This window comes from Portunus trituberculatus, chromosome 31, assembly GCF_017591435.1.
Source record: "Portunus trituberculatus isolate SZX2019 chromosome 31, ASM1759143v1, whole genome shotgun sequence".
Classification (NCBI taxonomy): domain Eukaryota; kingdom Metazoa; phylum Arthropoda; class Malacostraca; order Decapoda; family Portunidae; genus Portunus; species Portunus trituberculatus.
In genome coordinates, this window is record NC_059285.1 from 6,580,925 (window position 1) to 6,608,100 (window position 27,176).

Below are 27,176 nucleotides of genomic sequence, written 5' to 3' on the forward strand. Positions count from 1 at the left end.
ACTTACATTACAGCTGGTGTCGTCCTTAATAGAGAGAATTTTACCAACACCTGAACTCGAGACTGCAATGAATAAAATGGAAAGCTTTGTGGAAATGTGGTACATAAGTTTTGTATGTGGTACAATGTTTACATTCCACAGGTTGCCAGCTAGCGTATTTCCTGCTCCACTCTCCCTCCTTTCATAAATTTAAGATCATCAACATTATAAAGTTACTTACATACATACATTAGTGTACATGATAATGACTTAGTCTTAAATTAAACTGCTTAAATGTTTAACTTCATAATTTTCACTTTCATTAAACCCTTTACTTTACTATGATGCACTCTCACTTTGTTTAATGGAAGCTCAAGTCAGGGGTTAAACTTGTTATAATTGGTTCGCTTAACGAAATTTCGCTTAACGAAGGTTTTTTTTAGGAACGTAACCCCTTCATTAAGCGGGAGTTGCCTGTACTTGCATTTCTTCATATTGAATGAAAGTAAACTATTATGTAGGAGTTTTATTTTTGTTTGAACGTACAAAATAAAGTATGTAAGAAATTTTTGTACGCTATACCCCCTCCTAGCCATACTGCCTTCAAACCAGTATCACAGCAACAATGTTGGATAAAACCTAGATATATCTTCATATATTACGTACATCTGCCTAATATTCATATTCAATACCTTACCAACAGAATGAGGCTGTATTCAAGATTAGGAAACAATATGATATCAATGTCTCAAGTTAAATTGGATGCCACAAAAATAAGAAAAAATCTTACCTCCAATCCACATGGGGCACACTAGGAGGAAAGGAAACAGCCTTCTTGGTTTACTGATGTCACTTCCGCTCTCACTAATCCCCAACACTGCCCTACCTTTGCATTTTGGAATAAGAGATCCTGTTTCCTTCTTCCTTTTGATTATGCAACTTACAGTTGCAAGACTGACATTGACATATACAGCTACTGCTATATCCCTGTATATGTCTTGCCTGTGTGTGTTCATGCAAAGACATCTGGCCAAAAACATCTCCGATAACTACTTCATCTTTCCCTCCTTTATTTCATCCTGATGGCACCATCTTCTACACTGAATATCCTCGGTCTGTCCTTTACTCACAATCTAAACTGGAAACTTCACATCTCATCTCTTGCTAAAACAGCTTCTGTGAAGTTAGGCATTCTGAGGCATCTCCACCAGTTTTTCACCCCTCCAAATACTAACTCAGTACAAGAGCCTTATCCATTCTTGTATGGAATACTCTTTGCATGTTTGGGGAGAGTTGCACTCAGTTTCATTAGATAGGATGGAATCAAGAGCTTTTGTCTTGTCATCTCCCCTCCTTCGAGTGACTGTCTTCAGCCTCTTTCTCGCCGCTAGAATGTTGCATCCCTTGTTATTTTTATCGCTATTTTCATTCTAATTGCCTGTGGCCTCACTGCACAAGGCTTTCTTCTTCCTCTCACGCTTATTCTGTCCAACTCTTGCAGTAGAGTTAAACAGTACTCTCAATCATTCATACCTTTCTCTGGTAAACTCTGGAACTCCCTGCCTGCTTCTGTATTTCCATCTTCCTACAACTTGACTTCTTTTGAGGGAGATTTCAAGACATTTGTTCCAGACTTTTGGCTAACTCTACTAACCCTTTAGGTAACTGGCAATCAAGTGGGCCTGCCTTTTTTGTTATTTTTTGTTGCCCCTGACTAGCTTCCCATCTTCCATTAAAATAAATAATAACCAAGCTGGCCAAGAATCTGACATCAAGTTCCATTTTTAACAATTTTTTTGTCAATAGTTACATGTATGCTGGGAGGGATATTGTACTTTATTGTTGTTTTCAATATTGAAAAGTAGTGAAACAATAAACAATATCTCTCAAAATATAAATTTTGTTGTTCACTACTGTATTTGTAATGGACATTATAGCTATTCATATTTTAATGCTCTCAAGGCAATTACAATATATACTATTTTGTAATGTACAATACTTTTCATCATGAAATTATTGTACATTATATAGTGTTTTTTTACGGTTGTTACTTTTGATTATTATTATTGTACATTATATAGTGTTTTTTTTATGGTTGTTACTTTTGATTATTAAGTCTGTAGTTCATCCTCTTTCAAGAGCTCTTGGGTAAAAGCTGGGTTAATAATAAGCACAAACTATATATCTTGTATATTTACAAAATATACATATAAACAGATGTTCATGCTCCTGGAAATCAAACACAATTGTTCTTCAAATTTTGATGTTTAGGTATCAAATAAGATGCAATCCAAATCTAAACATATTTGTGTAATCATCTACCTAATAATATGCATCTTAAAGATCACACTCTAGTAAAATAGATGATCATGCAGCCTTTAAAAAGAGGACTTTCATTACAAAAATATATTCAAAAAATCTTTTGTATATGTGTGTATATACTTGTATGTATGTATGTCTACAAATCGTGATTTATGAATAAGTTATGCTTCTTACGGCATTTCTTAATTGAAAAATCTTAACCCATGATTTTCATGACAGATTTTATGTATTTCTGCAAGAACAAATAATATCCATATTTATGATATCTGAAATTATTACATAAGCTGGGATTTGTTTTTTTTTATGGCTTGATACTTGTTTGGACTGGTGCAACAAAACAATTTTCCATTTAATGCATTTCTAACACTTTGTTCACTAACTACATAGTCTACATTAGCAATCACTAATGTTCATAAATCACAATTTTCCTAATCTCTTGGCTGTTTTATAGAATTTGACACTTAATACTATTTGTAAGAATACTATTTGTTCGTATTCAAAACTGACATCCCCTTAACTTTTAATAGCCATTTAGAATAAAGCACTTATTTACATTTCCTTACATGTCAGCCTCAAAGAAAGAAAAGACTAATTCTCCCCAGATCATGTAGTATAATATAATGAATACATGTATTCCAGGCAGATGTTCCAACTCAGGGAAAGTGACTTGCCCCAGGTGTTCTCATACAAACTTTTGCTAAAAATAAATTGAAATCCATCTTAACTCCCCAAGGCAAAAGACCATAGCTTGATAAAAAAATGTTATGCAAGCAAACACCTGTAGCCACAATAAGATATGCATGCATTCCCTTTTCCATGATAGATGAAATGAGTTTCCTGTACAAATCTTGAGGCTGCATCTCATTTGTGCTATCTTCACTTTCCATTTGCCTGCATCAGTTTTGTCCTGGCTATCCTCCCTCATGAAGGTGTTGGCTTGGTGTGTGTGTGTGTGTGTGTGTGTGTGTGTGTGTGTGTGTATATATATATATATATATATATATATATATATATATATATATATATATATAGAGAGAGAGAGAGAGAGAGAGAGAGAGAGAGAGAGAGAGAGAGAGAGAGAGAAGAGAGAGAGAATATAGATTATATGGTTCCTATCAGTTCAATTTGATAAATATAACCATGTTTTGTATAGCTAACTGTTGATAACTAAACAGGACTATACACGTACTATCCAAAGATCACACACAAATTGGTGATGTAAAAATAAGCAGTCCAAACTACAGTATAACATTGTTAACATTGTGTTAATTATAATTTACTATAGCAAACCATACTTTTAAATTCAAATGCATAATGATCTTTATATTCAGTCATCTAATTTAAATTTATTAGTGTTTTAAGTTAGAAGTAATTTATAATTAACTGTTATATACATTCATAAATACCTGACATAGTGCAGTACTATGGTCAAAGAATGTTCAAATCACACATAACTATGCTCACATTGCTATTGTTACCAGGATAGTTGGAGAATATTCAATAGATTGATAATAATGATTCCATTTGGGTTTGGTTGGTTCTAATTTTGACAACCCCTCTCCCATCCATCTCTCACACTTAAATTTCCATCAAGTTTGCTCTCTCTCTCTCTCTCTCTCTCTCTCTCTCTCTCTCTCTCTCTCTCTCTCTCTCTCTCTCTCTCTCTCTCTCTCTCTCTGATTAGCTGTTGAAGACACAAAGTAGCATATCAATAAAATATGCCAAATATTCTTAATTGAGACCATTTACAGAGTTCATGATTAAAAATGCTAATAAAATAAAGAGCAATTTGCAGCAAAACTAAGGGAGAATGGATAATTAAAAAACAAGAAAAAGCAATTAATGGATCCAAGATAATATGCACAGATATTTCTTTCACACTTACAATGTCCTTAAGGCTAGGTCACATTGCCAGTTTTGAAAGTTCTGTTCTTTAGTAGTAACACATGACTGAATTGAGTGTTTTTAATTTAATCTTACAACTTTCAGTGATTCCAATATCACCCATTTGATGTGCATTTCACTAATATACTTCTTTATATCAACAGCCAATCAGGGAGAAGAGAGAAGAATGACTTCTTGGTGCCAACTTACATTCATTATCTGTAAAGGTTGCAGTATATATAATTCTTGTGGTGCAGCCAGCCAAGTGATTAATCATGTAGTGGAAAATGTTTATTTTCCCTGAGGCTGTTAGGGAATATTAAGAAAGAAATGTCATTAGAGGGGAGTACCTTATAGAACTTATTACTGAAATGTGTACAAAAAAATTCTTATGTGAAATTGGTTAAACGTCAGCAGAAAATCATTTTCTTTTACCTCATTTTCATGAAGTTGTTGCTACCAGCTTTTCATTGAACTAGGTGCTGGGAGTTCCACAGAAGAGTATAGTAGCCTCCACGAGCCAGAAGCTCCTCATGTGATCCCTGTTCAGCCAGTTGGCCCTCATGAAGTACTAGTATCTCATCAGCATCAACGACTGTTGATAATCGATGGGCAATACAAATACTGGTTCTTCCTTCTGTGGCACACTTCAATGCATCCATGATTCCCTGTGTGTAAAGCATCATATCAAATATTTTCTCTTATAAAGGACATGCAATGATGAAATTCTCTGTGTCAAGGACAATTGGTCACGGGAAATTGGCCGCAGCCCAACTGACTACCATGTAGAGTGGGACGAAACAGCAAAATTATTTACAATCTATGTATTCAAGGCAGCCCCTAACACCCCAACTAGTGAATAATTGATTATCAAACTAAGGAAAAATTGTTTTAAATCCAGCATTAAACAAAAAGTAAATCTATGTAACATGCTAAGAAACAAAATAAGAGAAGCTTATATTATATTATAGAACTTCAAAGAATCCTCAAAGATTTATTACATTACTGAAGAAGGAACCAATTGTGAGCAATATGTACAGCGAAAGCTGTAGTATGTAGAAGTGAGGAGTCTGGAAGACATCTAAGTCAGGTGGAGGTATTGGCAAGGTCCTCTCCTGTGCCATATTTAGGATGGTGGGGGGAGGGAGGAGACTTTCATACAGAAAACACATCTTGATTTTTAACTAGGATAAGGAACAAATTACAATGATTTCAGAAATAATTTATGATATACACCAGGTTATATAAAAAGGAGAGAACTACCAAGGTTAAAAAAAAAAAATATATATATATATATATATATATATATATATATATATATATATATATATATATATATATATATATATATATATATATATATATATATATATATATATATTAAATAGTCTCCATAAAAGAATTAGTCAAAATTCAGGGACAAATGTCTTGACACCTCTCTCTTAAAAGTTAAGTCATAAGAAAATGAGTTCCAGCGTTTACCAGTGAAAGGATATGAATGATTGAGAATACTGGTTAACTCTTGTATTAGAGGGTTGGACAGAATAAGGATGATAGGAAGAAGAAAGCCTTGTGGAGCAAGGCCGCAGGAGGAGGGGAGGCATGCAGTTAGCAAGATCAATAGAGTAGTTAGCATGAAAATAGCGATAAAAGATAGAAAGGGATGCAACATTTCGGTAGTGAGAAAGAGGCTGAAGACAGTCAGTCAGAGGAGGGGAGTTGATGAGATGAAAAGCATTTGATTCCAACCTATCTAATAAAGCTGTACGAGTGGAAACCCCCAAACATGCAGAGTACTCCATACAAGGACAGATAAGGCCCTCATACAGAGTTAGCAGTTGGAAAGGCGAGAAAAACTGGCGGAGACGCCACAAAACTCCTAACTTCATAGGAACTGTTTTAACAAGAGATGAGATGTGAAGTTTCCAGTTAAGATTATGAGTAAAGGAGAGATCAAGAATATTTAGTGTAGAAGAGGGAGACAGCTAAGTGTCACTGAAGAAGAGGGGATAGTTGTCTGGAAGGTTGTGTTGAGTTGATAGATGGAGTTTTTGAGGCATTGAAGTTTTCTCTGCATGATCTGTTGACTTCCTGAAGGGTTGGACGTCTCTGAAAGGACATGGAAAGATGTAGGGTGGTATCATCAGCGTAGGAGTAGATAGGGCAAGAAGTTCGGTTAAGGTCATTAATGAATAATAGAGAGTGGGTGATTGGATAGAACACTGAGGAACACCACTGTTTATAGATTTAGAAGAACAGTGGCCGTCTACCACGCCTGCAATAGAACGGTTGGAAAGGAAACTTGAGATAAAGTTGCAGAGAGAAGGATAGAAACAGAAGAAGGGCAGTTTGGAAATCAAAGCTTTGTGCCAGACTATGAAAAGGTTTTGATATGTCTAAAGCAAAAGTTTCACCAAAATCTCTAAAAGAGGATAACCAAGAGTTGGTAAGGAACGCCAGATCACCAGTAGAGCACCTTGACGGAAGCCATACTGGTGATCAGATAGAAGATTGCGAAGTGAGATGTTTAAGAATCTTCCAATTGAGGATAGACTCAAGAACTTTAGACAAGCAAGAGATTAAAGATATAGGATGGTAGTTTGAGGGATTAGAACGGTCAACCTTTTTAGGAACAGGCTGAATGTAGGCAAACTTCCAGCAAGAAGGAAAGGTAGAAGTCAATAGGCATAGTTGAAAGAGTTTGGCCAGGCAAGGTGCAAGCATGGAAGCACAGTTTTTGAGAACAATAGGAGGAACACCATCAGGTCCATAAGCCTTCCGAGGGTTTAGGCCAGCAAGGGCATGGAAACATCATTACGAAGAATTTTGATTGAAGACATGAAATAGTCAGAGGGAGGAGAGAGGGACAAGCCCAGAATCATCCAAGGTGGAGTTGTTAGCAAAGGTTTGAGAGAAGAGTTCAGCTTTAGAGACAGATGAGATGGCAGTGGTGCCATCAGGATGAAATAAAGGAGGAAAGATGAAGAAGTACAGTTATTGGAGATGTTTTTGGCCAGATGCCAGAAGTCACAAGGGAGTTAGAGTTTGAAAGATTTTGACATTTTCTATTTATGAATGAGTGTTTGGCAAGTTGAAGAACAGATTTGGCATGATTCCAGGCAGAAATATAAAGTGCATGCGATTCAGATGGAAGGCTCAAGTACCTTTTCTGGGCAACCTCTCTATCATGTATAGCACAAGAACAAGCTGTGTTAAAACCAAGGTTTGGAAGGTTTAGGTTGAGAAAAAGAATGGGGAATGTATGTCTCCATGACAGACACAATCACCTCTGTTATGCATTCAACACAAAGAGATGGATCTTTGACACGGAAACAGTAATCATTCCAAGGAAAATCAGCATAATATCTCCCTCAGGTCCCCCGACCTGGCAGAGGCAAAATGCCAGAGGCACCTCCACTTAGGGGGATCCTGGGGAAATAGGACAAGATACAGAAATGAGATTGTGATCGGAGGAGATAGGGTAACAGCATAAGTTGAAGGATTAGAGGTAAGGAAGAGATCAAGAATGTTGGGCATAGCTGAAGGATTAGAGGTAAGGAAGAGATCAAGAATGTTGGGCGTATCTCCAAGATGGTCAGGAATACAAGTAGGGTGTTGCACCAGTTGCTCTAGGTCACAGAGGATAGCTAAGTTGAAGGCTAGTTCACCAGGATGATCAGTGAAGGGAGAGGAAAGCCAAAGCTGGTGGTGAACATTGAAATCTCCAAGGATGGAGATCTCCGCAAAAGGGTAGAGGGACAGAATATGCTCCACTTTGGAAGTTACATAGTCAAAGAATTTACTATAATCTGAGATAAATTTAGTTCGAGAGTGACTGTTGAGTCTAAGCCAGATGGTGGAAAACTCGGAAGACTCAAGAGCATGGGCACAAGAGCAAGTTAAGTCATTGCACACAGAAGCAAAATCCAGCTTTAGAACAAAAAAGAGAATAGAGAAAGCCTTCGTCTTCCCCTCTTTCTATATAAATAATTTTAACTTTTGTTCCACATCACTGTTGAAGTAAAAATCAAAAAGTTTTTTGGATATGTCTCCCCCCAGCCCCTCTCTAAATAAGGCACAGGAGCAGGGGATTGCAACCTTGCCGATACCTCCACCTGACCTGATGTCTTCCAGACACCTCACTTCTCCAGAGTGCAGTTTTGAATATATGTACGGCTTACAATCAGTTCCTTCATCTGCAATTTAATAAATCTTTTGAAGATTCTTTCAAGTTCTATAATCTAGGCTTCTCTTATTTAGTTTCTTAACCCTTTCAGTGCTCCGGACCACGATCGTGGCTTTGAGAAAATGCCTCCTGTCCACGATCGTGGTCCCATATTTGACGAGTCACAGAATTAAACCGCGCGCCTCCTGGCTGCTGCTAGTTGCCAGATGACATTCTCCCATCCTCTCTCAACTCATGGGATGCGTCATCAGTTGCGTGGTAAGAAAAATATAGTCACAACGGCAGTAAAGTATCAGATGCCCCTTTTTTCACAATTATTATTATTTCACGACGTCGCTAGTGGCTATTTGTGCATTTATTTACAGAAATAACAAGAGTAATGATCAAATCTTCTTGTTAGAGAGCAGATATGCTAGATGATATTCGTTTATTGGTAGTATATTGCATATTTCGTATATTACCATATATGGGCATGCGTATCCTCGCTCATGATAGTATGTACATCAAGAAAACACTGAAAACGTACTTTATATTATTTGTGTGGGCATAATGTATGCACAGGTGTGAAAAATAATTACCCTAGCACATTCTGGAGCAGTTCTGAGCAACTGCAGTTCAAATCAGGCAGAAAATTCTGTATAATTTAGTGATAACACCTGCACAAGTTGTGGCGGAAAATAACCACCCGCTATGATGGCAATACTCAACAGCACACAACATACCACCAGAAAGCCAACTTCCTATTATTATCGCACCACTTTCCAGGGTGAGTAAAGACCTAAATTCTTTACAGTAGATGCGTAACACTCTATTATGAATGAGAATATTAATTTTTTTCAATTTTGCAAACCTCGATTTTTCAGCTGAGTTTGCGTCTCACAGACACGACCCAAAAACCTATTTGCGCCCTGAAAGGGTTAAATATGGTATAGTTTTACTTTTTGTTTAATGCTGAATTTAAAACTAAAATTTTTCATTAGTTCAAGAATCAATTATTCACTGGTAAGGGATGTAAGGGGCTGCCATGAGCATAGATTATGTGCTTGCAGTTTTCTCCCAGTTTCTGAGGCTACCAGCTTCCTCTCTCTCTCTCTCTCTCTCTCTCTCTCTCTCTCTCTCTCTCTCTCTCTCTCTCTCTCTCTCTCTCCAAAGAGTACATAGAGACTCAAAAACAGAATAAAAAGAGTACATAGTGAGACAAGCAAGATGAAAAGTGGTTATTAAGAACTCTTATTCCCAACATCTTTGTGCCACCAGTCACTTTGACTTTCAACATTTTTGGTACATAGTGAGACAAGCAAGATGAAAAGTGGTTATTAAGAACTCTTATTCCCAACATCTTTGTGCCACCACAGTCACTTTGACTTTCAACATTTTCTCTCCATTATCTTAGCTTCTCTGTCTTGCACACATGATTTAAACAATGATCGCATATTTCTTACCTGTTCAGTAATGGAATCCAGGGAGGATGTTGCTTCATCAAAAATAAGAATAGGGGCGTCTTTGAGAATGGCTCGTGCAATAGCAACACGTTGCTTTTCTCCGCCAGATAACTTCAGACCCCGCTCTCCAACCTGAAAATGTAAAGAAGAGCTGAATGTATGGCTCCTGGCTCCCCTTCTGTAATGAGCATTGTTAATACAGCGTATACAATATAAGGCCCAAGAAATGAACTGACAATGTCATTTATCCCTTCAACACGTCATGTATTTTGCGTAAGAATGCACGTATGTGTCATAGCTGCGTTCTGATGATGATGTGTTTTTTCCCCAGATACTGGAAGAGATCTTTCAAAATACAGGTTGTATATATTATATGATGACTTACTTGACTTTCGTCATACGGATTACAACAAAGTAAGACATAATACAAGTGTGTAACCCACCTGAGTGCTGTAGCCCTTGGCCCAGCTGGAAATAGCATCATGGAGCTTAGTAAGGCAGGCCACCCTCTGCACCTCAGTGACATCCTTGGTCAGGTCACCATAGTGCAAGTTGTACTCTATGGTGTCATGGAAGAGCACACAGTCCTCAGGAGAAAAAAACAAATAAAAATAAAATAATGATTTTAAAGTTATTTACACCCAAACTGTTTCTGCTAAATCAATTGATAACAAAGCAACCTGGTTTCCCCTTAGAATCTATCAATCTGTATGATATCTACTCCTAATTTTTTTTTTCTTACTTTCCTCCTTAGATGCTCTTGTCTACTCATTATCCTCTTACACCTCTAACATACTCATATATTCAAATACTATATAGTATATACTTGAAGAAAATAAAGAAAGGCATTTCTTAAACACAGATACATATATCTAAAAATATTTAACCATAAGCATCTGACAATAGAACTTTCACTGTAACAATACAACCAAACATTATCAAATAACAATGTATGTACGATTCAACACAATGCATTAATAAGCTGGAATACCTGAGGAACAACAGCAATAGCTCTCCTTAGACTCTCTACATCCACAAGTGCAATATCTTGGTTGTTGATGGTGATGCTACCCTTCTGAGGCTCATAGAAGCGATACAACAGCCGTACAATGGTTGACTTCCTGTAAGTGGACAAGTGAATTCAATTAAATTCCAGACATAATATTTCCTTCTGTTTTAAATATGACAATCTGTTTTCTCAAAAACATTCTGCTGAAAAAAAGTATCAAAAGAAAATACAAAAAACAAATTAATAACACCAACTTTCCCTTACCATCATATTTGTGTTAATCAATCTATAGATTTTTTATTCTAATAACTCAACATTTTCTTGATCTTGACATCATACAAAGTATGATAATTCTTTCATAATGATAATTTTTCCAAGTCTCAACACATAATTTCCTAAATTGCCTTAATAGCTCATTGTAATAAATTTTCTCTATATGCTTTGAAGTTTGTTTCCCTTTGCTTAAGTCATCCATTATAGTTCCCTATCTTATTACTTTCATTTACATATAACAATCTGCTTCACTCTTACTATACTTACCCACTACCAGAGCCTCCCACAATGGCTATCTTTTTGCCAGTGGGAACAGTAAAACTGAGATCTTTAAAGATGGGAAAGCCTGCATTATACTCAAAGTGGACATTATTGAAGGTGATGGCTGCCTGCTGGGTGTCACTTGCAGCTGCCGGGCATTTTCAGCATTCTGTTGATGCATGAATCATGAGCACTGAGGGACGTAAATCAGAAGTATGAGTCTAGATTTACTACTACTACTACTACTAATAATAATAATAATAATAATAATAATAATAATAATAATTGGAGAGGAATGTAGACTCAAACTGTAACAGTAAATGCATTTATATTAAAACAAATAGATAAATATTCATGCCACACAGATAACATTAAGGAAATGTATTTTTCCCCTTTATATACATATACAGGCAACACCCACTTAAAGAACATTTACACAACGAAATTTCGCTACAACAAACGTTTCCTTTTACTACCATCTGCTCATTTAACGAACACCAAACTCGCTTTAACAAAATTTTATCCAGGTAATTTTTTCCAAGTTTGAAAGTCCCGCCGTATCACACAAGCCGACAGGCTTTTGAATATGCCAGAACCTCTCGTGGACAAAACGCACACCACTCACTCCCCTAGTTCAAAACAATAACAACATCAGCAGCAGCTTGTCTTCCCTCGCTCAACATGCCACCAAAACGCCCTGCAATGTCGCTTAGCGTTGCTAAGAAGACCATGAAGTCTCTTACTCTCGAAGTGAAGCTGGATATTATTCACAGATATGAGAGAGGCAAGAAAACTAATAGCATTGCTCGCCACCATGGCTTGATTCCGTCAACTGTCTCTACTATTTTCAAGTCAGCAGACTCTATTAAGAAGGCTGGTGAGACCATATCTTCCTTGCAAGCTAAAAGAACCACCTGAACTCATGACTCTGGAATGGATAAAATGGAAAGCCTTGTGGAAATGTGGTACAAGTTTTGTATGCGGTACAATGATGCGCCCTTTGTTTACATTTCACAGGTTGCCAGCTTGTCTTTCCTGCTCCACTCTCCGTCCCTTCATAAATTTAAGATCAACAACATTATAAAGTTACTTACATACATACATTAGTGTACATTATAATGACTTAAATTAAACTGCCTAAATGTTTAAATTCATAATTTTTATTTTCATTAAACCTTTCACTGTACTATGATGCAGTCTCGCTTTGTTTACTCTCAATGGAAGTTCAAGTCAGGGGTCAAACTTGTTATAACTGGTTCACTTAACGAAAATTTGCTTAACGAACGTTTTTATTAGGAACGTAACCAGTTTGTTAAGCAGGGGTTGCCAGTATATTTATATACTGTATGTATATATATATATATACAGGTGTCCCTCGGTTAACGATCGACTACTTAACGATATTTCGCTCATACGATCCCTCCAAATTAATCCCTATTTTTTGGTTAACGATCGCCAAAATTCGGTTAACGATCGGATTGACCAATCGCAATCGCGATCGCAATCGCGATCGCAGCGCCTCCATCCACCCGCGGCCCGTGCAGTAAACACACCACAGTCTTTCCCGCTGTTTTGATTGTGCAACAACAACTCTATCACGCTCGCTCTAAACTTCTTTTTGTGCTTATTTGTGATCAAGTGAACTTAGTGATGGCTTCCAAGCGACCCAACGATTGTTCTCCACCGGGAGATAAGGCTAAAAATCGAGAAAGAGCATTGGCCTTGATATTAAGTTGAACATTGTGACTCGTCATGAGGGTGGTGAAGGGGTAAACTCTATTGCTCGTGCCCTTGGTTTATCTCAATCAACTGTATCAACAGTTCTCCAGAAAAAGTACAAGTGAAGCAGCAGGCCAACCAAGTCACAAACCTGCACAAACACACAACAACTCGTAACAGGGAACCGATTATGGAAAAATTGGAACGTTTGCTGAGGCTATGGATTGAAGACCACACACACCGCCGCATGCCTCTTTCTACCCAACTCGTTACTACTAAGGCACTGAGCCTGTGGGAGGACCTGAAACCAGAATTCAACATAGGCGAGACAGTGTCCTTCAAGGCCAGTAAGGGGTGGTTTGAACGTTTCAAACATCGTGGGAGTCTACACAACCTCAAGGTTAGTGGGGAGGCAGCGAGTTCGGATCAACCGCTGCAAACGCCTTCAAGCCTTTGCTTAAAGAGCGCATCGAGGAAGGAGGTTATTCAGCCAAGCAGGTTCTAAACTTTGACGAGACAGGCCTGTATTGGAAGAAGATGTCATCGAGAACGTTTATAGCAAAGGAGGAGAAGTCGGCACCAGGATTCAAGGCATCTAAAGACAGGTTAACATTATTGGTGGGGGGGAATGCCGCTGGTGATCTTAAGCTTAAACCATGCCTTATTTACCATTCCCAAAACCCAAGAGCTCTGTCTGGCTATATTAAGGAATATTTGCCCGTAGTATGGAAGGCAAACAAAAGGGTGGATGACGACTGTTATCATGCAAAGTTACGTGACAGGATACCTCTCCAAATTCCTAAAAGAATATGCTGCCCAAAACAACATTGCTAACAGATTTCTCTTGCTGTGTGACAACGCCCCAGCCACCCAGAGAGCATGAATGACTGGGCAGATAATATTGAGGTCATGTTTATGCCCCAAACACAACTGCCCTCATCCAGCCGATGGACCAAGGAGTCATCGCTACTTTCAAGGCCTATTACCAGCGGCGCACCATGAAACAGCTGTTGGCCTGCATTGACACCCCTGACAAGCCGACCATGAAACAATTTTGGAAGGATTATAACATTAAAAGGGATCGACAACATCGACGAGTCATGGAAGGAGGTGTCCAAGTCGGCAATGAATGGATGTTGGCGTAATTTGTGGCCTGAGTGCGTGGAACGTAAACAGGAAGTCCCTGTCGATGTTACAGCAGTAAGGAAAGACATCGTTCATATCTCCCATAAGGCAGGCTTCAATGAGGTGGACGAGAATGACGTACAAGAACTGCTGGACAGTCATTCTGAGCCTCTCTCCAACGACGACCTCATGGAGTTGGAGAAACAAAATACTTTGGAGGAAATGGAGGAGGACAAGGAGCCTGAAAGAACCCTCTCCGTCAAGATTTTCGAGGAGATTTTTAATCATATTAACCAGGCCATACATCTTCTCCAGGAGAATGACCCCAACCCAAACCGAAGTAATGGCGTGACTAATGCTATAGAAAATGACATGAAAGTGTATAAAGAACTATTTGAGGCAAAGAAAAGGATGGCAAAACAGACAGTCATCTCATCTTTCTTCAAACCACTCACCGCCCAAGCAACCCCATCCACATCCCAAGCAACCCCATCTACCGATCAAGCAACTCCATCCACCTCCCAAGCTACCCCATCCACCTCAAAAGCAATCCCATCTACTTCCATAGGAGTCATCTCGTCGTACTTCAAAGTTCGTCCTGCTACCTCGAAAAAAACTCCACCCACTTCCAAAACAACTCCATCCACCTCCAAAACAACTCCACCCACATCCAATCTATCCTTCACATCCACCGTAACCTTGAGTGACGATGAGGAGAGCCTGGATGACCCACCCCCACTGGAAAACGTATTCTCTCAAGAATTTGAAGGGTTTGAAGCAGCTGACCGAGTTTGGGTCGGTGTGGGCATGATGAGATTTAATCCTCCAAGGCCCTGTGTCCCTCGGGGCACAAAACAACACACTACGCATATCACATCCACTCCTCAAGGTAAGTACTACCAATTCTAAAGGTGTAAATAACAACTAACAACATAGAAAGTGTCGTTTATTTACGCATCGCGAAATACATGTATGTAGTTGATAATTTCAAATCCCTCAGTTAGCGATCGTTTCGGTTAGCGATCTGTTTTTGGGAAACGTAACCCTATCGTTAACCAAGGGATACCTGTATATATATATATATATATATATATATATATATATATATATATATATATATATATAAGATATTATTCACAGACACAGAGAGGCCAGAAAACTATAGCAGTGCTGGCCACTATCTTGACTCCATATTATACTGTCTCTATTTTCAAGTCAGCAGACTATTAAGAAGGCTGGTGAGACTGTATCTTCCTTGCAAGCTAAAAGAACCCACCTGAACTCGTGACTCTACAATGGATAAAATGGAAAGCCTTGTGGAAATGTGGTACATAAGTTTTGCATGCAGTACAATGATGTGCACTTTGTTTACATTCCACAGGTTGCCGGTTAGTGTCTTTCCCGTTTCACTCTCCCTCCCTTCATAAAGTTAAGATCAACAACATTATAAAGTTACATACATACATACATTAGTGTACATTATAATGACTTAAATTAAACTACCTAAATGTTTAACTTCATAATTTTTACTTTCATTAAACCTTTTACTGTACTATGATGCACTTTTGCTATGCTTACTCTCAATGGAAGTTCAAATCACGGGTTAAACTTGTTATAATTAGTTCGCTTAACGAAGTTTCGCTTAATGAAGTGTTTTTAGGAACGTAACCCCTTCGTTAAAGGGGGTTGCCTGTATATACATATATATATATATATATATCACACATGAGCCTCTAACATTTACCGTGATGGTGGGAGACTGCTGGAGGAGAGTAAACATGGTCTGCATGTCAATCAGGGCCTGGCGTACTTCCCGATACACAGACCCCAGAAAATTAAGGGGCAGAGATAGTTGAAATAATAACCCATTCACCATTACCAGATCTCCAACAGTTAGGTTCCCTGCATGTATAAAAAACAAAAATATTTAAGAATTTGTTCAAACCTTTCCTATCACAATAAAATTAATCAATGAAAGTTGCTTTAGAAAAGGATATAAAATACATTGATGAACCACAAAATATAGAATCATCATTAGACACACCTGCAATGATCTCCCGTGTAGCTAGAATCATCATAGCTGACAAGCCCATGCTGAATATGACATTTTGGCCCCAGTTCAGGAGAGCAAGGGAAGTAGAAGTCTTAAGGGATGCCAATTCATACTTCTTGAGATATTTATCATATTGATTAGCTTCGAATTGTTCATTGTTGAAATACTGAAACAAGACAATGAGCAAGCATAATTTTCAGATTCTACAAACAAGATACAGACAGTAAGACACCAACCACAGAAACTCTAGAACACTTACACACAGGTACTATGTCAAATAACCATCTGCAAAGCATTCTAATTTTACAAAATTATTTGTGGCAGAAAATATCAATTGCTGGTAAGTAGGCTAACTGCTCTACTGATCTTGCTACTTGACTTCTTGCTACTTGCCTACTGACTTCTTTTAAGAGGGAGGTTTCAAGACTTTTGTCCCAGACATTTGGCTCATTCTATTTCAATCTTCAAGGGAACTGGTATTTCAAGTGGGCTTTTTTTTTTTTTTTTCCCTTGGCTGGCTTTCCCTCTCTTGCATAAAAAAAAGTAAATATTAATATTATTCACAATAGCTATTACTTATCAGTCAATCCTTGGTAATCAACAACTCACCTTCACAGTCTCATAATTAATGAGTGAGTCAACGGCTCTGTTTCCAGCCTCATTCTCTGCTTTGTTCATGTCCACCCTGAACTTTGTGCGCCACTGGGTAATGCCGAGGGTGAAGGCAGCATAAGCACCAATGCAGCCCACTGTCACACCCGCAAACTCCCAGCCACACTTGTAGACCTGCAAGACAATTAGACTATAACCATCAAAGATAATGGAGAATATGAAGGCAAAAATTATTTCAAAATTAAATGAATGGTAAAATAATGTATCAGCATATAGAATACAAATATTAATTATTGCACCAGACAATAAGCAACTGTAAATTACCAGACAGCATATCAATTTTATAATGGCAACAAGAAATAATATTGAATCTTAACTTGATAAGGGAACACAACTTACATATACGAAAGCACAAAAGTTATTGGTAGAAGTGAAGGAGATGGTCGGTGATGGAGTGTCAGAAACCAGAAACAATAGTATAGTGTGAATATTAGAGGATGGGTTGTTACCACTGCTCTTGCAGTTGACTCCTGACATAAATAAGACATTATAACACTCATTCAATGATTCCATTTATGCACAGACAGTATGAGGCTGCTATTATTCAGGACTCCTGCATTTCTCTATCCTGATGCCATCACTCAGCCTACATTAGAATTATTCTTATCCAATAATTTTTAGCTTGGACGCCTTTGTTCATACATACTAAAAGTTTGTCTCAAGTGTTGGTAAGAATATAGTCCTTAATGCTAGGTAACTTGGTCTTGTTAATTAATTGTGCAGCCTGGAGTTATGCAACAGGCCAATGTTCCATGCACTGTAGTTGCTATATTCTATAAGTCAGCTTTTTTTTAGATTTCCTTTATAGCTCATGATTTCAAATCCATGCATAAATCATTTGTATATACTATGGAACTAGAATCTGATGTACATACAACTCACCAAAATTCCAGCCACTAGGCTCACTTCAAAGATGGTTGGTACCACATTGAACACAAGAGCCGACATAACAAAGTTGATACCTCGGCTACCACGGTCAATGGCCTTTGAGAGAGCTCCAGTTTGCCGGCTAAGGTGGAAGTTGAGATCAAGGTTATGCAAATGCAGGAAGACATTCTTGGCAATCTTGCGGATGGAATCCTGAGCAACTTTGGCAAACACAGCATTGCGGAGCTCATTGAAGCCTGCAGCTCCTGTGCGGGCGATACCATCTGTTGACACACTGTGACGTCAATGAAGTAGCTTTTAGTGGTGTGGTGATATGGTGGCAGAGACAAGTATACAAAGGCAGGAATCTAGCAAGGTAGTAAGCTATATTTTGTGAAAAAAATTTCTATTTAATGCTCTTGACCTCAACTAAGCTGAATTTTCAACTATAGATGTACAGGCAAACCCCGCAACGAAGGGGTTACGTTCCTTAAAACCTTTCCTTAAGCGAATTTTCGTTAAGTGAACCAATTATAAAAAGTTTAACCCCTGACTTGAGCTTCCATTGAGAATAAGCAAAGCGAGAGTGCATCATAGTACAGTAAAAGGTTTAATGAAAGTAAAAATTATGAAGTTAAACATTTAAGCAGTTTAATTTAAGATTAAGTCATTATAATGTACACTAATGTATGTATGTAAGTAACTTTAAAATGTTGATGATCTTAAATTTGTGAAGAGACGGAGAGTGGAGCAGGAAATACGCTAGCTGGCAACCTGTGGAATGTAAACAAAGGGCGCATCACTTATCACATACAAAACTTATGTACCACATTTCCACAAGGCTTTACATTTTATCCATTGCAGTCCCGCGTTCAAGTGGTTCTTTTAGCTTGCAGGGAAGATATGATCTCACCAGCCTTCTTAATAGAGTCTGCTGACTTGAAAATGGTAGACAGTAGATGGAGTCAAGCCATAGTGGGAAGCAATGCTATTAGTTTTCTCGCCTCTCATGTCTGTGAATAATATCCAGCTTCACTTCAAGAGTAAGAGACTTCCTGGTCTTTTTAGCAACGTTAAGCGACATTGCAGAGCATTTTGATGGCATGTAGAGAAAGGGAAGACGAGCTACTGCTGACGCTGTTATTGTTTTGAACTAGGGGGAGTGAGTAGTGCACGTTTTGTCCACGAGGCGCTGGTGTATTCAAAAGCCTGTCAACTTGCATGATACAGCGGGGCTTTCAAACTTGGAAAAAATTACCTGGATAAAATTTTGTCAAAGCGAGTTTGGTGTTCATTAAATGAGCAGATGGTAGTAAAAGGAAACCTTCCTTGTAGTGAAATTTCGTTGTGTGAACCTTCGTTAAGTGGGGGTTGCCTGTACATGTTGCCAAATGGAGCTCAATAACACAGTCCCTACAATAATAGATTAATCTGATATCAATGTGTTTCAATGGAATATCTTCACAGCACAAGGCAATGTTTTATTTGCAACAACTCATGGAGGGTGGAATTTAAAAAGCTCACCTTTTCACTTAAATTCTTTCAAAACCCGTACAACATTTTGGTATAAGTAAGGAAAGCGTTTATACTTTTTTAGTATTTTGTAATTTCTTTCTCATAAGAACAAATAAACAAATTATAGAATCACAAACTAAAAATTAGAAGTCTGTAGCACAAAGCACTGAAAGACCACTTACATGCAATCATGAGGGAGAAGGCAGTGGTGGCAACAGTGGAAGCTGGGTCAGACAGTGCCATGAGATCCCCAGTGTGTTCATTGAGGTAGTTGACGACATCCTTAAAGATGAACGGAACTTGCACGTTGAGGAGCTTTGCCCCAACCAGCAGACCCAGAGCAGTGGTCACACGTGCCTTCACTCTGGTGTTACCCTGTACACAATAATATTCTTAACCCCTAAAGCTTGGATGTCCACAATTGTGGAAATCTGGTGTGTGGGCTCACAGCATGGGTGTGTACAATTGTGGACAAAGCATTTTTTAATTAATGAGCAGTCAAATTATATTTGTCTTCAGGTCCAGTAAACTTGTCATTTTTTTTAAACTATGCCAACCCACACTCCTAGACATTTGTTACACTACACCTTGTGCTAAATACGAAAACATGTCAGCTACATAACCCAGCTCAACTCATCCTTCCAGTCAGTTTCATCCACAAGTTTGATCTCAACACCCATCAAGAGCACCTGTTTCTTGTTTAGGAGTGATTTCTTTTTCCATGTAAGAACTATAAAATGTGCCAAGTGTAAGATATATGCAATAGTGAAATTAAAGCTTTAGTTTCTTGTCTGGAAGTGATTTCTTCTTCCATGCCAACATGCATGACAATGTTATCTGCAAATATTTGTGATAGTGATGCTAAATATAAACTGGATGCAGAAGGCAATGTAAATGTTGTCCTGTGTCATATAATGGTTATTTGCTACGGCAGCTGTAGCCTTGTGCTGCCTGAACCAGTGTGTACAATGCAGCGAGTGATACAACAGGAAGTATATAATGAGTCCTAAAAGTTAGTTTTTATAATCTGAAAAAAAAAAAAAAAAAATAAATAAATAAATGAAAGTAATATTGTTTTCTATTTTTCATCTTTCTTTTTGTTACACAATTTAACTGTGACATTCTAGCGTGGATGCTGATCCATTGCTAAGTTAAGCAGATAATGCTAACCATGATTTTTTACAATAAAATAGAAGTTGAGTCTTTTTATGTGTGTGTTTCACATAGACTGTATAAAAGGGATGTTTTTATTGCTAAATAATAGGAAAGAAATCCAGTAGGGATGGATATCTGTCAATAACAGTGTTTTCAGATTTCCTACTTCAAAATTCTGTATTTGTTCTACCAATACTCATGTAGCCTTCTAATTAATGTCAAAGGACAGCTAAGGGTATAGACTTTACATGATATTTCATTCAATAATGTGAGTTCAGTAGGAGAGAAGATACAGGAAACTGAAATGAGGTATGTTTTCTGTGTGCATAGGAGGCCAGGCACAGCAAAACATGCCCAGACTTTAAGGGTTAACTCACAAAAGCATATTTATATAACATATTTCTTTAAAGTTTGTGTGAAAAAAAGAAAATCATAAATCTTTTCTGCAAAATATAAATTTTGAAGGTATATTTACATGATAATCACTCACTCACTGTTTTTAATGCCCCGTTCCCTCTGGGCTCATCTCCTACAGTGGATATCACAACAGAAACTCACATACCACTTTGCTTGTTCAAGAATTACTACAAGTGCTTCATTCACATAATCACTTCTTAACTCTATTCATTCCATCACTTACATGGCTTTTCTCTCCTATTGCGACCTACAAATTAACTTGCTTTATGAACCCTTTACTCCATCTTTTTTACACTCCTTTGATTTCAATATTTTTTTCTTTAAAGCTTATTTCTTTTATGCAGTTTCAGCAGAGAATCCAACTAAAGCTCAACTAAAGCTCTGTGCAATGAAATCAATAAGGACACGGCAAATAACATCACAGGAACAGCACAAAGGAAGATATTTGTATTAAATCATTACTGATGGCACCCAATGAACAAGAAACACCTTACACTACACTACAATAATCACCACTCCTATATCCATCAGTATTCCACTTTTTCCACAAAACTCACTTTGGGCCAAACGTAAGTGGCTAGAGCACGCAGCATTTCCCGGCCAGTGACGTCCTTTGCTGACACTCCTACATAATCCCGACTCAGGGCTGAGGCACCAGGATGGAAGCAGTTCCGTACACCAAACCTCTGGTGTAGTTTTCCTGCCTGAAACCTTCCACCCAAGGGACCTGGATGTCTTCCCCATTGTGCTGTGCTCAATCCAACCTGTGGTGCATTATAGGTCAATCAGATTAAATACAGTGCTACTGTTACTATATCTAAATGATACTCATAGATACAGTGTATTAAGAAATCAATTAGTAAGATTCTTAAGTATCAAAATAAATCACACAAAATTATCTATATTGAATAAGTGCATTACTTGGAAGAAAATCTTGACAGCAAAAATAAACTAAAAATAAAAGTAGCAACATTAATGAACAGACAAATGAAAGGCACTAGAGTGGTATATCAGGTGTAGCAAATACCATAGAATGGCTGGAATGTATAAAAAAAAAAAGAATGTAAAGACAACTTTTTTTTGAGCAAGGGATGGTATGCAATTCCCCTTTATAGTCTATATTTAATCTCCATCTTATTATTATTATTATTATTTTTTTTTTTTGCAGTACTATTATGTAGCTTTGGCATGTATGTATCACTAAAATCACTAAATATGTCAATATTAGCCTAATGCACAGCACTACTTTGTTATTTTCCTCGTCTTACAATTGATTTTCAATATTCCACATGTTCATGACAAAACCATCCTAAATCACAGCCATCTGTTTGAGTGAACAGCTTATCTGCACTCTTGGTTAAAACATGCCAAAAACAAAATTAATAATTTCAAGAGATTTGGTTGATTCACTTAAAAGAGTAATGCTAATCTGCTGCTAGTCATTCTTATCACAAAAATGACAGCCACTCAAGGAAGGTGGACAGGCCAATAAAACATTGTAAAAACTTAATGGAGGTTTAGCCACACATAAATTACAGGTGTCACACTAAACAAATTCATGCTTGACTTTGTGGTAATGTTTGATTAATAACTATCCTAAAATATACTTTCAATACAGACTTAAAGCAATAACAACATGCGACAGTACTTTATCTCCTGCAATAGCATAATTATAAAAATAAAGAGAGAAAAAAATTCCCAACGTACAATATGTATATACTGAATGCTAAATATAAGGCACTCATTACCTCAGTCAAAGAAAATGTTTGAGAAATGTGTGTGGATTAAAGGAAAGCACTGAAGAGATAATTTTATATAAGATAACAATAAAAAATATTTTGTTGAACTGTTACAATACATTAACCTAGACTTATATTTATAGGCCAGTTGACTTTAGATACTGGTTTCCACTGGGCTATTATGAGATTATAACACTTCTGTTCTAAACTTCTTGTACCTTTCTACATGAAGGAAATAACTGGTTGTAATAAAATCAATGTAATCAAATAAAAATTAAATGTTCCTTACTGGGAGAATTAGTTATTTAATGTGATGTCACACTTAAATGGAGTTGACAAATTTAATTTAACTTAAACAAAGTGTCTTCTTAATGCCTTCTAAAACTCATTTCATCCATGACTCTGTGTCACTCAGTCTCCTCAAAATCCGTGCTGAGTTTCCTTATGACACTCTTTAGAGTTGTGCACCATTGCTCCATAAGAGCCTCTGCCATAACAGCAGCAGTTGACTTCTGGCTGAGCTTCACCATGTCCCGAACACAGTTTTCCAGTTGCTGCATTTTCTGTTGCATCAAGCACCTCATACAACTCAACACCTTTCTCCTATGGCCAACCCCTGCCACATCTTCACACACCAACTGCCACACACAGGTTATCTGATGCAAGGGCATGAGACAGATTGTGGCAGCAGCTTCCAGACTCCATGTGGGACCCTCTGTATTCACTCCAAGGTTCTTGTCTAAGTCGTATGAACAAATCAAATTAATCTTACTGTCCATATTACTACTGTCCTCATTTCTCAACAACATTTTGGTTACAGACACCACTTCTGACAGGGTCACTGGCACATAGTTATGAGGGTTTTGTGGTAAGATGAACCCATACTCCACATACAACTTCAGGTTATCATGTGGGCCATAGTTTATAAAAACCTGGTCATACTTATTGTATGGAACATGGGTTACTATTTCATAACAGCTGTTGAGAGGATTGATATCTGCCTCCATCTTAGCCATGTGAGTGTGATTCAGTAGATCAAGGTAGGGTGCTAAAGCACAGGTGTCATCTCCAATTATTACAGCTGGTGGATTTTGATTCCTCAAGTAAACTGCTCTTGTATTGACAGTAAACCAGCTCCATCTGACTTGATCAATGCAAAGTGAGCCGAACAAGGACTGGAGATATGTACTGGCTGAGGTGACAGTTTTAATGCTTGAATAGCACTGACTTATGTCTTTGTCTTGTTTCAATTTGTATATTTTCAAAATTTCAGGGAGAACATTTGTTTCCTCCTGACTGCAATATGCTGGAACTGAGTACTCTCTGGGGAGGCTATCCAGATATGCCTTCCACTGTGACTTCTCACCAAGGAATTTATGATACAACAGGAATAAAGCTAACAAGTCCATTGCTCTTAATTTGATGTGAGACTTATGTAGTGCTTTCCACAACACAGCATCTTCTATTACTTTACTGCTGGTTATTAACACTTCTTCAGGGATGCTCACTAACACCTCCCCAGGCTGCACTGCATGTGTGGCCATCAAACCTCTGCCAGTATCAGCAAACACAGCTGGTCTCAGCTGTGCATGGGAGAAGTTTCTGTTACCTTCTCTCAGCCACTGACTGAGGTGTAGAAACACTAAATCAGCATCAACAACAAGTGTCATGCTGCCTTCTTCTCTAGCTTGCCTCCTTCTCTTCCTGTGTCTCCATGCCCTGCCACACCGACCAGATGGCTTTTCCTTGGCCTCCGCCATCCCTGAACAGCTGCTGGATTGTGGTCTTCCCTATTTTCTGACTCCTATATACACCATCCTCTGAAAGGAATACTCTCTTACAGGAAACTATTCACTGAACAAAAGCTATCCTCAATTCAGTAAGAAAATACATTTAAAACAATTTAGCTAATATTTATATTCATTACAGTCAATAATGGCCCAAAAATCCTTGTGAATTCTACAAATGAACAGAAATTACTGTACCTAACTATTAAAGATTAAAATGTCATTGGGCAACAATAAAGTAGTAAGAAAATAAGGCACTGTTTACCGTTAGTGCAATGAAGTCACATGTACACTCTTTCTGTTCAATAAATTACTTCATATGGCCGATTTGACAATTTTTTAATAAGTTGGGGATAGGTGCTACAGGGAGATAAGATGCTAACAGCCTTGATTCACTCTGTCAATTACTCCAATTAGTCCACCTAATTAAATGTTACAAGTTAAAAACCACGACCAATCCTATAAACATGACAGTCTTGTTGTTTCTTTGTTTATTGGAATTACATACCAAAGCTCCCAACATCTGGCATGTGTGTCATATAACAAAGACACACAAATAGAGCAATGCTCATTGACAATCTCTCCTGGGTACCACATATGTATTGACATAAGCTAGACAAGATTATTCTATTCTTGTCTAGACACTGAAGAAAATAACTGTTGTGACTACAGAAACTGAAAACACATAGTACATAATCTTTACAATGCAAATATGCACCTCTCATTCTGGTCAGAAAACAGAAAACTCAAGCAAAAGAAAAATAAGAGTATATACTTCCAAGTGTTTAAAAAAAAAACCTTTGCAATATCACAATATAAGTACATATAAATTCACCTATCCCAGTGTCTATCATGTGTCAACAGAACTCATTAAAAGTGCATTAATAAGAACAAATAAGATAAATTAAATACTAAACATATCTAATTGAAACATTAAGACAAGTTTCTATCTTGAAATCAGCAAAGATTCATGGGTCAATTTGCAGTTTCAACCAACTGTGGAATCTGATATGATGACTCATGTTTTACTGGTGAGAAATGTAGTTAAATGATTGATGGAATGTCATTTCCATTGTAAATGAATGTTTTTTCAAGTCCAATTATGCCTACCTCTCATTCCCAATATACTTAGAGGGACCTGTGGGAAATTGGAGTTTTGGGTGGGGAAACATTAAACTGAATAAGTATTGCAAAAGAGATAAATAAAAAAATCACCAAAATCATTAAAAAGAATCTGAAAATACTTTGATGGTGGTAGAGGCAGGATGCAGTGAAAGCAAGTGTATAGTAATGTTGAGTAATGTTGTCTACGCTACATTTGCGGCTGTATCTTCTACACCACATCCTCCAAAGTGTTACTAACCAAACCCAATGTAATAACCTCCTAGCCATGGGGCTGCATCCTCCTGGAACCCCCACAGGGCTTATTAACCAAACCTAACATAATAACCTTCTAGCAGGGGCCAGACCCTAGGACCACTCCCCCCAAGAGTTACTAACGAAACCCAACATCATAAGCTTGGGGGATCAGGGCTGCATCAGACAATTCCCAGTTTCACCCAACCAATGATTTCCCACAGGTTCCCAAAGGTCATTGGAAATGTGAGATAGACACAAGTTGGAGTTGAAAAGTCATAACTCGAAAAATATTCGTTTACAATGAAAATTATATATACCTTCAATTCATTCACTACATTTCTCACCAGTAAAACAAATCGCATCAGAGATTCCACGGTTGGGTGAAACAGCAAATTGACCCATTTATGAATCAAAATTATAATAATATAGTAAACAGATAAAATAAAGCCAGGAAAGGCATTGAGATAATCACAATCAAATGTATATACTATATGCATCTACAAGTCATTCCAAATCATTGCATATGGAACTGTCTGCCAGTATCAAAGTGATCTGCATAACACTAACTCCTGTAAAAAATAATGGGCATTCTGGTCCTCTTGGGTCTTATCTCATGACTTGACTAATGCAAGCCCTAGCGCTCGATATTCTAAATCTACAAGCTTCTACGTAAATATGGGACTCGTTTTCATTGTTAACACTAAATAAAAAAGTAAAATAACTAAATCCAACATCAAAGTCCCTAAGATGAACTCTACCCATCGATATGCAGGTACTAATGAGGTCATGACCGCAATTAGTCCCACCACGTGAAGTGACAACAGCGTGGCCAGAATTCTTAAAGGAACAAAAGACGGAAGGCGAAGGTTGCAAACTTGCAGCACTACAGCCGGCGATGACGCAACTCCCGATCAGCTGACCCGATCCCAGCACCGCCATCCCTAAATCATGCAATCTCTGCCTACCTATGCATGGCACACGCCTTTTACCTACACCCACCGCTGCCCAACACCGTACCCCTGGTCTACGCCACGCCTATCTGTCAGGGGATATGATGATAAGGCACTTCATGGACAGCAGTGTTCCCATATCATACCTTATTATGTACGGTAAAGCTTGATGGCGTAATAATCCTCCTGGTAGTGGCCTCAAGCTCTTTATTTATCCCATGAGTGGAGAAGGATTTACATATTCCTCTCAGTACACACGTATTCGCCAAATTATTCCCGGAGCGCTGCCCTGCTCCTGCCAGCTGAGCCGCCATCACCTCGCGGAAGAATATTTTTGTTTTCCTTCATGACGTCATCCCCGCGGATCTTTCAAAGTGTATTAATTTTATGAACGATGCATTACATTATATACAAACGTTATATATAGCAGATATAACCTCAGTGTCCAATGAATACTGATTT

General features: G+C 37.8%; 1 protein-coding gene across 1 annotated transcript; it reads right to left on the reverse strand.

Annotated features, from left to right (window-relative positions):
* Positions 1-3,934: 3,934 nt before the first annotated feature.
* LOC123511393 (iron-sulfur clusters transporter ABCB7, mitochondrial-like) lies at positions 3,935-27,052 on the reverse strand. The gene is given in 14 exon segments (XM_045267232.1): positions 3,935-4,491; positions 4,621-4,853; positions 9,814-9,945; positions 10,257-10,400; positions 10,805-10,934; positions 11,363-11,489; positions 11,492-11,525; positions 15,945-16,102; positions 16,245-16,419; positions 16,863-17,039; positions 17,808-18,076; positions 19,490-19,682; positions 21,437-21,643; positions 26,861-27,052. Coding segments are annotated over 13 exon segments (2,115 nt in total). The 5' UTR covers positions 27,029-27,052; the 3' UTR covers positions 3,935-4,491; positions 4,621-4,652.
* Between the last annotated feature and the right edge of the window lie 124 nt (positions 27,053-27,176).